This window comes from Thunnus maccoyii, chromosome 12, assembly GCF_910596095.1.
Source record: "Thunnus maccoyii chromosome 12, fThuMac1.1, whole genome shotgun sequence".
Taxonomy (NCBI): domain Eukaryota; kingdom Metazoa; phylum Chordata; class Actinopteri; order Scombriformes; family Scombridae; genus Thunnus; species Thunnus maccoyii.
The window spans coordinates 30351050-30368439 of record NC_056544.1 but is presented as its reverse complement, the minus strand read 5'-3'; the positions used below and the strand labels follow the sequence as shown (position 1 = coordinate 30368439).

At 35.2% G+C, this 17390-nt stretch overlaps 1 protein-coding gene across 1 annotated transcript; it reads left to right on the top strand.

Moving 5' to 3' along the window:
• Positions 1–7654: 7654 nt before the first annotated feature.
• LOC121908077 (immunoglobulin kappa light chain-like) lies at positions 7655–17148 on the top strand. The gene is made up of 7 exons (XM_042427772.1): positions 7655–7724; positions 9600–9779; positions 9872–10191; positions 10281–10284; positions 15026–15064; positions 16480–16788; positions 16898–17148. The coding sequence occupies exons 1-7, from the start codon at positions 7688–7690 to the stop codon at positions 17062–17064; spliced, it is 1056 nt and encodes a 351-aa protein (XP_042283706.1). The 5' UTR covers positions 7655–7687; the 3' UTR covers positions 17065–17148.
• The last annotated feature ends 242 nt before the right edge of the window (positions 17149–17390 follow it).

The window sequence follows — 17390 nt, the reverse complement described above, 5'->3', positions numbered from 1 at the left end:
AGGAGCAGGTCCGATGGAGGCAGTGTTGTAATCGAGTCACTAAGTCTCGAGTCCAAGTCGAGTCTCAAGTCCAAGTCTAAGTCATTAAGGTTTAGTCTAAGTCAAGTCCTAAGATGGGCTCCAGTGCTTCACTCTGGCATGGTCAAAGAGCTGACATACAAATAAAAAAAGTCTACATCAAACAAAAATGACACAGCTGTGATTCCATATTAATGATGCACTGGTTGCAATCTTATTGGATTTTTGGCAATTCTAAATTTCTTCATAAGAATTAAATAAGTTTTTTTTTCACTTTAAGGTATTACAAATTGTGAGCTTTGTGTCGTCTTCACTCATGCTTAAGAACTTCCATACCAACGAAGATGTGTGTGTGTGTGTGTGGCTGTAGTGTCTTTGCGCTGTGTGCGCGAGAAGAAAGCAAGTGGGAGTTGTTTAAGCTTATAACAAAGGCCTATTACTCATAATAGGCATAAAGTAGCCTAAATTATATTATGACATTTTTAGTTTCAGAGGTTCACACATCAAACATCGGTCTGTGTATGAATAACATACCTAGGATCTGCAACTTATCTAAGAGAGAAGAGTTAGAATTCCTTGATTTCAGTACCTTTGTTTGATCTGTGCCTGTTGTAAGTGGATAGAAAGCATTTAAGTCATATTAGATCGGTGCCTATTACAAACTATGAAGAGACAGATCTATTGTGTTAATTTGACACCTATTGCTACTCTAAAAATTCATGACAAAGAGACATTTTGGGGCCATTTAAAAAAAAAATCCTCCCCCATCCCCCCTAACCATAAATCTCTACTGATGCCCCTGACCAGAGACCAGAAATAAGGTTTGTAAAATGTTTAAAATATTAAAATGGGCTGCTAACTATTCTCAAAGTGCAAACTGAACATGGAGAAGCAGCATTTAGTTACTGTGCAGCACAGAGCTGCAAGGAGGATAATGGACTCTAACTGCATACTGTTCAGGTCAAATTTGACCCATTTGTACATTTGAGAGCAATAAAAGCAACTTCAACACTGTTACTTCAACCTGACACTTCATGTGACCTGGAATATACAACAATGGAAATATTACATTACATTTTTTATTATAATGCAGCTGAAGCACATTTTTGTACATGGAAGGTGTTCTGGGTTAAATTTGACCCGTATATATTCAAAAATCTTGTTGCATTCTTCACATTCACTGAAAATCATGGTGGTTGATATGTTCTCCTGTTTTTTTTATAAATTAGACCATAATACAGTGTGATTGTAAATGTCTTTTCTCTATAAACAAATAGTGTAAAACCATAAAGCTCCATTAAGGATTAATCACCCCTTTATTAATGACTGATGAGGTATTTATGTATGAAATATAGATTTGTGGTTCAGAAGTTTGGTACAGAGACTAATTATGCTTTAAGCTGAAAAACACCACCGCCTTCGTCTGTGATGCAGATGACCTCCTGCATCTCGTCCACATCGAGCAACCACACCCTGTGGAAACAGTGAAGCAGAAGTTTTATAGAGACTCATTATGAGGAGACACTGTAAAGAGTCAGAAAATGATCAGTAAAGAGTCACAAAAATGATCAGTATGTTCTGCATTTCTTGTAAGGTTTCTATTCTTTTAAATTTGTATTTTTAAAAAATGTTTCAAGGCATTATTATTATTTGAATTATTAATTTCTCTACTGCCCTTTTTTTCCTAATTGAATTTGAGGAATCTTATTACTGCACTGTAGTTGCATTATCACTGTATAAGTGATCTGCTATTATTTAGGTCTATTTTATTTTACTGTATTTAAATTGATTTTATTTAGCTTTTATTGTGTTTTTACATGTTGGTTGAATGCATTTCTGAGTCATCTCTGTGTTTGAAAAGTTGTATATATACAAACATTACCCTATATTGCATTTATACTGTACTGTCTTGTATATCATCTTATTTCTACCTAAAAAAATATTATTATGATTGTTTATTTTAGTCTAAAATACAAAATGTGCAACAACATCTATATATTTCATTCATGACTGTATATTTGAGCAGGCTGTATATACTGTACATAACCATGTACCATGTATATAAAGTAACATCACTTTTTTATCCACACAATATTTATTCCAGCTCTCCACTGTGGAGGAAAACATGACGTTAGAAGTGTACTGTTGGAGAAATTACTATATTATTGTATTAATACTTTGATGATCATTAATCCAGTGTAGAAGTTTATTCAACTGATCAGTTTTGCCTTTAAAATAACAAGATGCACCCTTGACTTTTTATATGCTGTAACCACAGTGTTCTGTTTTAAGTAAGATCTCACACCTTGTTTGTGTAGATGAAATGGAGAGAAGAAATAGAAAGGTTATCTGAAGTGCATGGCATGTGGTGACTAATTCTAAAGAAGTGATCATGGGAACTGAATGCAAGAACAAGAAGCTGTACAAGACAACCATGACACCATATATGGAATTGTTATTGATTGAGGAAACAGGTGTTTGCAGACAAAGAAGTGTGACTGCACAGAGGTGCTTGTATTGACGGTTATGTTGGTGGAGGCTAAAAGTATAAAGTGTGGTGAAGTGTGTGAACTGTTCAAGGGCTCCTCTTGCTGCAGACCTTGGGGAGGCTGTATGCATACGCTTTAGTAATTTATTAAAGGCAGTTGGATTGCAAAAGAATACTGTGTCTCTGGTATTTAGTTACCTTTCTCACCCAATTAGACAAGCTGATGTTTCAGCTGCAACGACACCAGACCCTCCATGTACAAAAATATCTATCAGCTGCATTATAATAAGAAACTTGAAATATTTTCATTTTTGTATATTCCGGGTCACTTTAGGAGAAGTCATAAAAAGGCTGAAAGGGAGTCCTCCTTCACTGCAATCCTACTACACAAAGATCACAAAATCTCCAAGAGGAATGTAAGACTCAAGTTTGAGAGCAGTTTGCAGTTCATTCCATTTAAAAGGTGCATCGTACCTGAAACCAGTTCTGCCAACATTAGTGTGAACATGAAGGATATCTAAGGTTAAGTGTCAAATCAAATTAACCTTATTTATATAGCACTTTATACACAACATGGTTGATACAAAGTGCTTCAAGGCACACAGAGAGGAAGACAAAAACAAAAGATGATAATAATAACTGTAATAATAATACTAGTAAAGGCACACGGTCACATAGAGCCCATAGTGGCAACACAGACCTCCAAAGACTTCAGGAGAAATATCTGAGCTGGATTAAGTTAGTCAAAGTTAAATATGTTTTCAGATGACTTGAAAATCTCAATAATGGGGGAGAATCAGATGGTGGGAGGAAGATAATTCCATAGTTTTGGGGCAGCGATAGAGAAAGCCCTGTATCCATAACACTTTGTCCTGGATCTCAGGACAGACAGAAGTCTTTGTCCAGAAGATCTCAGTTCTCTGACCGTGTGATATGTGGACAGAGTTCTGTAATATAAGAGAACACCTTAACACCTTAAACAAGGATTTTAAAATCAGTTCTGTAGCTAACAGGCAGCCAGTGTAGAGAGACAAGAATGGGAGTAATATGCTCCCTCCTCTTTTTTGACCTCCTCAAAACTCTTGCTGCTGCATTTTGTACTAGATGGAGACATGATAAACAAGACTGAGTGATGTCAATATATAACGAGTTGCAATAATTAAGACAGGAGGATATGAAGGCATGAATAACTTTCTCCAGGTCAGAGGTACAGAGAAATGATGATACAGAGCTGCATTGAACTTTATTTTACAACCTGATTGATTTGTTTATCAAACTTCAATCCTGAATCAAAAATGACTCCAAGATTTTTTGCATGTGATTTAACAGAAGGAGAGTGTGCCAAGATGAGGAGAAATGTTGGTCAAATGCTGTGGTCCAAACAAAGTAACTTTATTTACTAGTTTTATTCTCATTAAGCTGGAGAAGGTTTGCAGCCCTCCAAGGTTTGATGTCTCAAAGACAGTTATTGAGGTCATTTAGTTTATTGTAGTTATTAGGCTCTAGGGGAGAGGTAGATCTGTGTGTCATTCACATAACAAAGAAAAGAAATGTTGTGTTTTTCAATAATGTGACCTAGCGGAAGCAAATAGATGAGGAAGAGGATTGGATCAAGCATGGAGCCTTGGAGGACACCACAGGACATGAGGGCAGAGGAAGATGATGAGTTGCTAATAATATAATAATATATTATTCTATAATATAGATAATATGATGAAGAGGAGATGGATAGGCTATTTACAGATGGAACAATACTGGCTCTGATGTCAAGTACTTTGTGTGAGCACATTTTACTAGTAAGTGTGAAAGCTTTTCAGTAGTTTTTATGAGAGCGTTTCACTTGTGTATGTAAAAGCATTTCACTTGTATGTGTGTGTGGTTTTCAGTATAGTATGTGAATGATTTTGGTTTCATATGTCAATTCAGAGTAATGTCCCTAACAGCCCCTCATATTCGCTCACGTGCGCGCACACACACACACACACACACACACACACACACACACACACACACACATGCTTTAAGCTTAAAAACACCACAACATCACATAGATGTCTGTGACACAGACGTATACGTGCAGCTCGTCCACATTTAGCGACCACATTATGTAAACAGTGAATTTTTAAAATACAACACATTGTTAAAGATGAAACCAGTGGTGAGAGATTAGAGAAAAAGTCCAAAAACTGAAAAAAGATTTGATTTAATCATCTCACAACCCCTCAGATTTATCTGGTGACCCCTTGGAGGGGCCCGACCCCTAGGTTGGGAACTACTGGACTAAACTAGCTAACTGTATATAAAGTAGTTGAAACTAGCTCCACCTCCAGCAGCTACAACAGTAACATGCTGCTCTAACACTGATGCTTCACTATTAATAATCTAATGATGTCACACTGTAAATCACAGCTGACTGGATTTAGTTTCAAAACTTTCTCAACACACTTGTAGATGCTGAATTCATTCACCTAACTACATTACCCAGAATTCCACAAATTTGACAAGACATCAGACTAAATGAATCATTAAGCAATCAAATCATTGTTTATGCTCAAGTCATCGCTGTTATCAGCCCATTAAATGGCCGTTATCAGTTGTCATGGGGATCTATGGATATGAGGTAGTATGGCTGTACTCTACCTCCTGATGGGCTCAGCAGGCGGTTATCATCCATTGGTAAGGTGGTCATCTTTGAGTTACAGTCGCCATCTAGCGGCCGTAGTGACGATGGCTGTTTGCCACATTTAACCACGTTTCAATGATCATTTTAACACAAACCATGATCTTTTCCAAACCCAAACCAAGTGGGTTTTGTGGCTCAAGGGCTGATGACACCCGAAACAGGTGCTCAAAGTAAGACTGCTGCTGTGAAAGTTTACTATGAGGAGTAAAAAGTGGGGATTTTTATTTCCTTTTTTGTATTTTTTTTTTTTAATATGAAACATTCATGTTATCGAGGGACTTCTATTTTATTTCCAGTGCTTTGCCTCCCACAGCCAGCTCATGACTTTCACCTGCTCACTGTGGAGCACAGGTGAGTTGTCAGAGGGCACAAGGTGAGTTGGGGGATTTTTATTCCCGCTCCGCCCCTGATCAGGATCCAGCCTGACTTGGTCCCTGGTCAAGTCTCTGGACTTGTGAAAATCTCTGTTCTTTATAACATATCAGATTCAAAATAAATTCAAATTTTGCATCAGTGCACTGAAATGAGATGACATATTTTTTATTTGCACCTTAATGATTATTAACAACTGTTTCTTTAACATGCGTTGTACATTAAAAAGATACTGTTTTTATAATAAAGACACACAGCAATGTATAATGTATCCTCTTGAATTAATCATGTAATATCTTGTATTAGCATAACTTTAAAGATGATAATAGAAATATGTGTTTTTCAGTGCCTAAGAGGACATTGTAGTGGCTGCAGTTCATTTCTAGCTCACATGTAATGACTGTATCAGACAAGGAAATGTTCCAACCGGATTCAGACTTCACTAAATAAAAGCTATTCATTCAATGAAATATTCATTCAATCGATTAAATGAATGAATCATTCTCTCGTTGACCTTCTGATCGTATCAAGGTGGCTTCCATGCAGTTGCCTTAAAGTGAGAAACTGATCGAACCTGGTTCAAAAAGATGTTGGTGAGTCAGAACCAAAATGTATTAACAAGATGTACTTTTATGTAACTACACTCAATAACCAGAGTCGATGGTTGTAACCGTCATTGTGTTAATAAAATGAAAAACCACAGCGAACAGTGTGGAGGCTGCTGAGCAGAAACCCACACGGCCCGTCTGCTGCAGGAAAGGAAGTGTTGATTCACTGTCAACAGTTTTATATGAGTCCTAATAACCTGAGTTTTTAGCAAAGGTGCACTTTACAGCTGGGGAGGAATGTAATAAAGTGCAATTGTGAGGTACTTTACATGAGTATTTCCATTTTATGCTTTTTTATACGTCCACTCCACTACATTTCAGAGGGAGATATTTTACCTCCTACTCCACTATGTTTATTTCACAGCTATAGGTACAACTTACTTTTCAGATTGAGATTTTACTAGTAAGGCTGATGATGTATTTTATATTTGAAATACATTTAGATCACTTTGTAGAGATCTATTTTCACTTTGACATATAAGGGTCTTTACAGTGTACAAAAGGTCACATTAAATCCCCTTTGACTCCATGTTTTGAACAGTGAAACATGTTTTTCTTGCTGTAATCATTCCTCCTGTACATACTGACCATTAGAAGATGTTTTCATAATGACCTTACAATGGAAGTGATAGAGGACAACATCCACAGTCCTCCTTCTGTGCAAAAATGTATTTAAAATTTTATCTGAAGCTAATATGAAGCTTCAGCGTCCAAATGAGACAAATCAAGTAGATATCTTTCAACATTACAGTCTTTCAGTGCCAAAGTTCCTCCTTTTGTTACTATACTTCCACCTGCAGCTCAACAGGGAAACACTGTCTGAAGAAACACAAAGAGGGAATTTGATGCTAAAAAGACTGTAAATGTGTCAGATATCCACTTGATATGACTAACTCAGACTGATGAAGCCTCATATAAGCTTCACACCAACTTTTAAATGACTGTGTGGACACACTGTGGATTTTGGCCTCCATCACTTACATTGAAAACACATTTGAAGTATCTTTTAATATCCAGTATGAACAGGTGGAATGATTACAGCGAGGAAAACCTCTTTTACTGTTCATATGGACACCTGACTGATGTTTTAAGACACAATTAAAATATTATGAACCTGTTCTTTATGTCAGATATGCAAAAATAAATAATTATGTAATATTAAAAAGAAAAAAAAGGCTATACAATGCATAACTTTACAAGAACTTTGCATTCTTATTGATTGTTTTAGAATTTTTATAGTAGTTTATAATATCTGAGAAAAAAACCTGAGCTACCACTAATTTAATTAAAAATAAAGTGTCTTAAATCATTTCAAAGGGCTTTTACAGTGCTTCATTCTTTCTTTCAAGATCAGTATTATGTTGTTTTATCCACTAGATGTCACTGCTGTTTTGACAGCAGAATTAGAGGAAAAGCATCACGTTGCCATGGTGACCATAGATGGCATGGTTTTGTGTTTCCTCTGAATGACCACAGGGTGGCGGTCTTTCTCTTTGATTTTTAATTTTAGAACTCACCATGAGGTACAGTAACTACTCGGCCACAACACAGTTCAGTACGCTTCATTTATTGTTATTACGCCTATTTAAGACTGTAAAAAGACGTTGTTGTTTGGTGATAAGTTTGCAACTTCTTGTCAATCTTCTATGACAAGATATTAAGATATTATCAGGACATTAAGGGCCTTTCATTGGGAAAGATCAAACTGTTCAGAGTTAGTTCAAGTTAGAGTCAGTTCAGAGTAAATATGGGAACTGTTTAGATGATAGAAAAGCTTGGCAGCAGAACAAACATTTCTTAAAATAACATTAAATGTATCCCAGCTGATTATGAAGCTTCTTAAAGGAACAGTCTGGCTTTTGTCTGGTTTGGTTTCATGTATTATTCCATTTAGAGTAGATTTGAGAATAACTTTTCAGAAAGATCTAATTAAGCAAATACGCTGCTCTTTGTGTTAATGTAACGTGCCATGTTAGATCAAATTAGTTCAACTAATTCAAAATATAAAGACAACTTGTATTATTATTATTAGCAGTAGTATTAGTTTTAGTATTATTAATTACATACTGCATATACTGTTTACACTGAACATTTTCACATTCTGGTCAATATTTTGTACATTTCATTTCATTCTTTTCAATGTAAAATTTAAACCTGTAGCAGCTCTTCTTACTTAGAATATATTTGACATATTTCATACTGTAAATTTCTTTCTTTTTTATGTTATTCAGGATTACTTAATTCTGTGTATATTTTTGACTGTTAGGCACCACAACACTGAGGTAAATTCCTTGTATGTACAAACCTGCTTGGCATTAAACCCGGTTCTTATTTTGATTTTGATAAAAGCAACTCCAAAATAGTTAATTAAATAATACATTTAAAATACTATTACTATTATAAATTTACAAAAGCTGTTTTGTGTCGAACAAAGTTAAAATGAACTTCAGTTCAAAGATTCAGATTGCAACAAAAACAAAATGTACACAAGATTCAAACTGTAAATAAAAAAAAACTAAAAATATATATATAAAAATCTGCTCCAAAAAGTTAAAAACTTTGTACAAAAAGTGACAATAAATAAATAAATAATAGACCTTTTTATTCTTTTTTCACCTTCTTTTTTGTTTTGTTTTTTCCCTTTTTTTGACAGTTGGAAGTGCAGAGAGACAGGAAACAGGGCAGAGAGAGGGGCATGATAGCTGGAATCAAAATGCAGATGTTATGGTTTTGTGCAGTGGTTAGCACTGTCACCTCACAGAAAGAAGCTTCTGGCGTCAGACCTGCTGGCCGATCGAAATTTTTCTGTGTGGAGTTTGCATAATCTCCCTGCAATGTTCCTTTTCCCCACACAGTCCAAAGTTCACTAAAAACAAACTAACTCTAAATTGCCTGTGAGTCTTAATAGTTGACTCTGTGGGGGCCAAACCATCTGTTGCAGGACTCCTTGTTCTTCTTGTTGCTGAAGATAGTTCTTTATGACTCTGGTTGAATGTTTGGGTTCGTTGTCATGCCTCCAAATCCAGAATCTCTGAATCTGTAAATATTGTTCATTTCTAAAGTTTTCCTGCTGAACACAAGATGTCTCCTCCTTCACTATGAAGTCATTTTCAGTGTTTATGTACTGGAGGCTTCAAGGTTTAAAATCACACTTGTGTAAGTTGCATATTGGACCATGATTGACTTCAAACTAGGTGTGATGACATAAATCCTGCTCATAGGTAAAAGTGTTAAACTGAGATTTAAGGTGATACAGAGAAACTTTCAGAGCAAACTCAAACATCCAACTGAAGGAAAAAGAGGAAAAACATATTTTTAAGTTGAGGGAGATTTTAAGGTTATTAGTAACAATCTGCTTTTAAAAGACAAATCAAAATGTCTACTATGAAAAGGTCTACTGTCAGACGGCAGCCTTATCTGTCCGCCACAGGGGCTGATGGGAGGTTTGAGGAGCTGTTAGAAACCACGTGGCCCTCGTCTGATCTCACAGCTCGTCCTTGTTTGGCCTCAGCTGCATCAGAGCGCCACTTCTCCCCAGGTTCACCAGAGGAAACACCACTGCACAAAATGCTTTTCCTCCCAGCTGCAGCTCTGTGCTGTCTGTGTTCAGGTGAGTGTTTCCAGCCAATCAGGAGCCAACAAACTCAACCTTTAACAAACACTGTCACACTCACCTTCATCTGTGTGTCTGTTTTTCTACAGCGCTGGTTGCCATGGCAGCAGAGCTGATTCAGGATGATTTAACATTGACCAGGAGAGCTGGTGAAACAGTCTCCTTCAGCTGTGGAGGAACTGACCAGTGTTTCAGTGGACGCCCATTTCTATTCTGGTTACAGAAAAAAGACACAGAAACATTCACATATATTCTTGATATTGACATGACGAACGGTAAAGTAGATAGAAAGTCCAATCATCCTGAGAAAGATGATTTCTCAGCTGTAAATAAAGGGAACGGCTGGGAGTTGTTGATCCAGACAGTTCAACTCTCACATTCAGCCACCTACTACTGCTCCTGTGCTACAGTTGATACCCACAGTGAGAAATGATCCCTGCAGCCTGAACAAAAACCTCCAGATGAACAGATGTCAAACAGTGTTTGTGACAGGAAGAGAGCAGTAAACCACAGCCCAGGTTCACATATTTCACCTCCATCTCAGCCAGAGTCACTAACAAACTGAGCTGAGGACTAAATGTTTGTCTGTTGGTGTCAGGATTTTGATTTAAACATTATATTTCATTGATATTATTTATCATCTATTTCAGCAGGTTTCCTGTTGTTCCACACAGTGAGAACAAAGGAGCAACACAGAAGCACAATGATACAACAAGATGAAGACAAACAAACAAACAAACAACAATATCACACAGATAAAAGAGACAAATAATGGAGAGATCAAAAGTGAAACTTTATGAACATTTGATTTAATAACAAAAATTGAGAAAATAATAAATAGAAAAAGATGTTTGACAGAGTTGAAAGTTTGAGATGAAGATAAAAATGGTCTTCTTTGACCTGCTGCTGGAATAAAGTTCATTCCTCTTTCACAATAATAATCTGTTAATGAAAACACTTCCTGTGTCTCTTTCACAATAAAAGCATCAGGCAGGATTTCTCACATCACATCTTTGAGCACCTCTCAACAGATAATTTCACTTTAGTAAAAGATTCAACACAATTCTTGGATTTATGACAATTTCCCCTCAACAGAAATGTGGTAAATGTAAATGGATTTTGCTCTGTGAGCAGCTGAGACTGTCTTCACAAGAGAAACGACAGCAGACACTGTTTGTTTCTTTTAACACGACCACCATCATTTCCTAACTTTAACCACGTGTTTATTATTGTAACCATGACAACACAGCTGCCCTCATCTTAAGGAGTCGTGTTTCTGTCCACCTGGTGAATGTAAGTCCAATATTCACTCTCTTTTAGCTCTGTTTTTACTCTCTACCAACTCCTGAGGGAAATATCTGGCTCTTTAGCTGCTAAATGCTCCACTATGTTCACCAGCTAGTCTACAGCTAACTGTGTCTGTTTGCCGTTTGGTGCTGAGCAGATAGTGTACAGTGACTTTTTACAGCTTTTTCTCTGAAAACAGCTGCCTGCTGCGGTCCAAAATGACGCTATAAGAGCGCTGAGAGTGAACCAAAACAGTAAAGTTGCAGCCGGACAGATAAACAATGAGCTGAAACTCATTATAAAGCTCCGTAAAGCCGAGAGGAGCTGCAGAGTCACTGATAATTCTCTGTAGGTTCATCACTACGAGCCACGACCAACACATTACACACTGACACATCATGGTTATTATAAAAATATTGATTATAGCAGCTTTAAGTAATTTACATCATTACAAATGTCAGTTTGATTTTAAATGCGTTCTTAGTTGAGTTTAAATGTTGACCTGATGGTGGCGCTAGAGGAAAAGTCAGAGGATCAAAGTTATTATAATTCATCCTGAGGGGAACATGAATATTTCTACTAAATTACATGACAATCCATCCAATAGATGAAAAGATATTTCAGTCTGGACCAAACATGTCAACCTGCTGGTGGCGCTAGATTCAAAGTTAGAATCAATCAAGTCAAATAAATAATTGAATCCTCTGGGGACCGTGAACGTCTGCACAACATTTAATGAACAATCCATCCGTCCTTTGATCCACAATCAGATCCAATGGATCTGCACTTAAGTGGTGGACCGACCAACCGACTGACATTAGCATCCATATAGTCACACTGCTAATGTGGCTAAAATCAAATAAAAGAAAAGACAGTCATGTTGATATGAACATTAGAGAAACACATCATGGAGATGAAATATGATACTGGTTCATAATTTGGATTCGTTCACCTCAGCTGACACATTCAACAGCAGACAGGTTTTTGTCACAGTCTCATTCACTGTGGGAGGAAACTGGTACCCCATCGTTGGCTCTGGAACTAAACTGTATGTAGGTAAGACTAAACTTTCATTTTCCTTCAGTTATTTTATTGAACAAGTTGAAAATGTGTTTTTAGTTTTAGTTTCTGCTGCTTCAGGCTTTACATGTTAGTTTTTTCATATTTAGTGGAGAATTCTTGATGCAGCCATTCTTCCATAAAACAAATCAATAACTCCTGAAAAGAGCTTCAAATCTCACTGCACACCACAAGTTCTTCTTTATTTATGCATCACATCAAAGTTTGTTTACAGCCAAAAAGTCTGATATCAGTAATGTTACAAATAATCAGTATTTAATAATCTCACTGATTCAGCAGCAGCTCCTGTTTGTTAAAAACAAGATGATATATGATGTGAAACATCATTTAATAAATGTTCCTAAATGTCATTTTAGAAGCAAATAGTGATAAATATATTGTATGTTAAATATACAGTATATATTTGTAAATGGTAAAATGTATCTCATGATAATTGTGAGTTTATGATGATAAATATGTCTTTTAGTGGAAGATAAATTAATGCATGAAGGCAAACTCATTTTAAATGTGTGATGAAGCTAAATATAATTTATAGATAAAATGTATAATTGTATATCTTAATCCATATTTAATATAAATCAAATTGTTATATGAAATCAATATAATATCAAATATATAATGTTAAAACATATTTTAGTATACAGTAGAAAATATAATGAATCAGATAATTTACATGTTGTAATTTAATTATATTTATATTATTATATTATATTTTATTTACATATCTGAACATGTTGTGGTAATTGTGTTTTATATAAAAGCTAAAAGTTAAAATAAAAGTTGTTAAAAGTATTGATGTATTGTGTGTCTGATTAGAGTAAAGTATATGCTGGTAAATATACTTCATATACAACAGTATAATCATTTACAATTGTAATATAAATATAGTATATTTTAAGCAAGTAATAAAACTATACTTTATATTTTACTGAGACAAATTTTACCTTATTAAATTTTATTTATTTATTTATTTTTTTTTTATTTTATTTTATTATATTTGACATATCCAAACATGTGGTAATGTGCTTTTATGTACTGAGCTAAAACTCTTATGTTAAAATTAATGATTGATTTTTACTAATTAAAGTATATGGTGGTAAAAACATTTAATATAAAACAGTATAATCATCAGCAAATGTATTTTATATGAGGCTGTTATGTCATGATATATTTTCAATTTTACAAATTCTATTTTATCATATTAGAAATTCATGTTGTGGTAAATATTGATAAAGAGTGTTAAATGATGTTTTAATCTTTTATTTAACCCAAACCATGATCTTTACCTAAACCTAACTAAACCTTAACCACAGGTTCTGATGTTTACTGTCCATATTCTAAGACAAATGGCTCCACTACAGCATTTACTATTAGAAATTTAATCCTTTATGTGATTCAAAATGTTAAACAGTAATTGATTGACAAGCAAACAAAAATTACGGCTCCTATGAAAATGTACCTGCATGGCAGCACAGGTACTAATGTCATCCTAACTTGGTTTAGTTCATAATACTCAACAAATCTCCTCAAATGTGAACTTTACAACTTTTGAACTGTAATCAACAACAATCATATTTTATTTTAGTCCATCATTCTTATCTAAACATCTGGAGTGAACCACACAACATACTGTTGTAAGGTTAAGTTGTAGGGAAGGATTTTACACCTGCATTTACCGATGTTTTGTCCACTAGTTTTCATCAGAGACAAGTAGTGACCAACACTGACACATCATCAGCTTTTAAGTTGACATGTTGAACTTGTTAGCAAACACTTGCTTATTTCCACATCCAGCAGTTACGGAGCAACATAATCATTCATTTGGAGTCATGTTTCTGTCCACCTGGTGAATGTAAGTCCAATATTCACTCTCTTTTAGCTCTGTTTTTACTCTCTACCAACTCCTGAGGGAAATATCAGGCTCTTTAGCTGCTAAATGCTCCACTATGTTCACCAGCTAGTCTACAGCTAACTGTGTCTGTTTGCTGTTTGGTGCTGAGCAGGTAGTGTACAGTGGCTTTTTACAGCTTTTTCTCTGAAAACAGCTGCCTGCTGCGGCCCAAAATGACGCTATGAGAGTGCTGAGAGTGAATCAAAACAGTAAAATTGCAGCCGGACAGATAAACAATGAGCTGAAACTCACTATAAAGCTCTGTAAAGCTGAGAGGAGCTGCAGAGTCACTGATAATTCTCTGTAGGTTCATCACTACGAGCCACGAACAACACATTACACACAAATACATCAATATTTTTATCATGGTTATTATAAAAATATTGAATATAGCAGCTTTAAGTAATTTGCATCATTACAAATGTCAGTTTGATTTTAAATGAGTTCTTAGTTGAGTTTAAATGTTGACCTGATGGTGGCGCTAGAGGAAACGTCAGAGGATCAAAGTTATTATAATTCATCCTGAGGGGAACATGAATATTTCTACTAAATTACATGACAATCCATCCAATAGATGAAAAGATATTTCAGTCTGGACCAAACATGTCAACCTGCTGGTGGCGCTAGATTCAAAGTTAGAATCAATCAAGTCAAATAAATAATTGAATCCTCTGGGGACCGTGAACGTCTGCACAACATTTAATGAACAATCCATCCCATCCTTTGATCCACAATCAGATCCAATCGATCTGCACTTAAGAAGTGGACCGACCAACCGACTGACATTAGCATCCATATAGTCACACTGCTAATGTGGCTAAAATCAAATAAAAGAAGAGACAGTCATGTTGATATGAACATTAGAGAAACACATCATGGAGATGAAATATGATACTGGTTCATAATTTGGATTCGTTCACCTCAGCTGACACATTCAACAGCAGACAGGTTTTTGTCACAGTCTCATTCACTGTGGGAAGAAAAGGCTACTACATCTTTGGCTCTGGAACTAAACTGTATGTAGGTAAGACTAAATTTTCATTTTCCTTCAATTGTTTTATTGAACAAGTTGAAAATGTGTTTTTAGTTTTAGTTTCTGCTGCTTCAGGCTTTACATTTTAGTTTTTTCATATTTAGTAGAGAATTCTTGATGCAGCCATTCTTCCATAAAACAAATCAATAACTCCTGAAAAGAGCTTCAAATCTCACTGCACACCACAAGTTCTTCTTTATTTATGCATCACATCAAAGTTTGTTTACAGCCAAAAAGTCTGATATCAGTAATGTTACAAATAAACAGTATTTAATAATCTCACTGATTCAGCAGCAGCTCCTGTTTATTAAAAACAAGATGATATATGATGTGAAACATCATTTAATAAATGTTCCTAAATGTAATTTTAGAAGCAAATAGTGATAAATATATTGTGTGTTAAATATACAGTATATATTTGTAAATGGTAAAATGTATCTCATGATAATTGTGTGTTAATGATGATAAATATGTCTTTTAGTGTAAGATAAATTAATGCATGAAGGCAAACTAATGTTAAATGTGTGATGAAGCTAAATATAATTTATAGATAAAATGTATAATTGTGTATCTTAATCTATAATTAATATAAATCATATTGGTTTATGAAATCAACATGATGTCAAATATATAATGTTAAAACATATTTTAGTGTACGGTAGAAAATATAATGAATCAGATAATTTACATGTTGTAATTTAATTATATTTATATTATTATATTCTATTTTATTTACATATCTGAACATGTTGTGGTAATTGTGTTTTATATAAAAACTAAAACTCTTTAAAAAGTTGTTAAAAGTATTGATGTATTGTGTGTCTGATTAGAGTAAAGTATATGCTGGTAAATATACTTCATATAAACACTATAATCATTTAGAATTGTAAAATACATATAGTATATTTTAAGCAAGTAATAAAACTGTACTTTATGTTTTACTGAGACAAATTTTACCTTATTATATTTTATTTTGTTTTATTTTATTTTATTTTATTTTATTTTATTATACTTGACATGCCGAGTATACTATTATTTTTTTAATTTCAAATTTACTAATTAAAGTATATTGTGGTAAATATATTTTATATAAACCATTATAATCATTAGCAAATGTATTTTATATGCGGCTGTTATGTCATGATATATTTTCAATTTTACAAATTCTATTTTATTATATTAGAAATCAATGTTGTGGTAAATATTGATAAAGTGGTAAATGATGTTTTATATGATGATGTTTTGATATAATTATTGATACATTAGATGATGTTTGTGGTGTATTGATGAGTAGTTTAGTGATCATGTAGTTTCCAGGATCAGACTGAATGCAGTGCAGTGCTGTAAGCTGCTGTTGACTGTGTGAATGTGTGTCTGTGCTGCTTGTTGCTGCTGTCAAACTTCAGATGAGCAGGTAGCAAAGCCCGTGGTGAGCGTGTACCCAGCAGCATCCAGAGCCCACCTGGAGGGGAAGAGCTCCCTGCTGTGTCTGGCCTCAGCCATGTCTCCTCCTCTGGTCCAGTTCTCCTGGAAAAGACAGAAGAAGAACGGCCCGCTGGAGGATCTGCCCCCTGCTGAGGGAGAGCAGCTGGAGCTCAGAGAGCCGGGACGCACCGTCGCCATCAGGGTAGTTGATCAGGATGCTCTCTACACATATAAATACCGCTGCTCCGTCAGGCACGAGGGGGGAACAGTGGATGCCCAAACAGAACAAGGTAATGAAGGCTTGGTGACTGTGTTCAGCAGTGATTCAGCTTCATCTGGAGACGCTGTCAGAGAGAGCAGAGGATCAGAGCTCTGACATTTGTTTTTTTTCTGTTTCAGAGGTTTCTGCTCTTCCTCCACCTGTCCCGTCTCAGTACCAGGTGAAGCTGCTCTGTGTGCTGTACACAGTGCTGATAGTGAAGAGTCTGGTGTACTGCTGTGGACTCTCTCTGCTGATGATCCTCAGAAACAAGGGACCGTCCACCAACTGCACACATGCTGACTGACTGTTTTCCGCTCACCTTTTCTCACCATCACATCTCATCAATTCATCTCATTTATCACTTTGATCAGTGTTCAGAAATGTCAGTAATGATGTGTTTTGGTTGGTTTTACATTTTCTCATTGAAAACACACACACTGTGTTAAGACACAGTTGTCCTAAAAACATAAATACATATATAAACATATACAGTATATTTGCAGTTGCTAAGTATACATTCTGTAGAATATTAATATCTTGATGCTCTAGTTTAATTCCACTTTTAATCGTGACTTGTATAATAGTGTAAAATGAAGTTGAATCATTAGCTACCTGGTAGATATTTAAGTG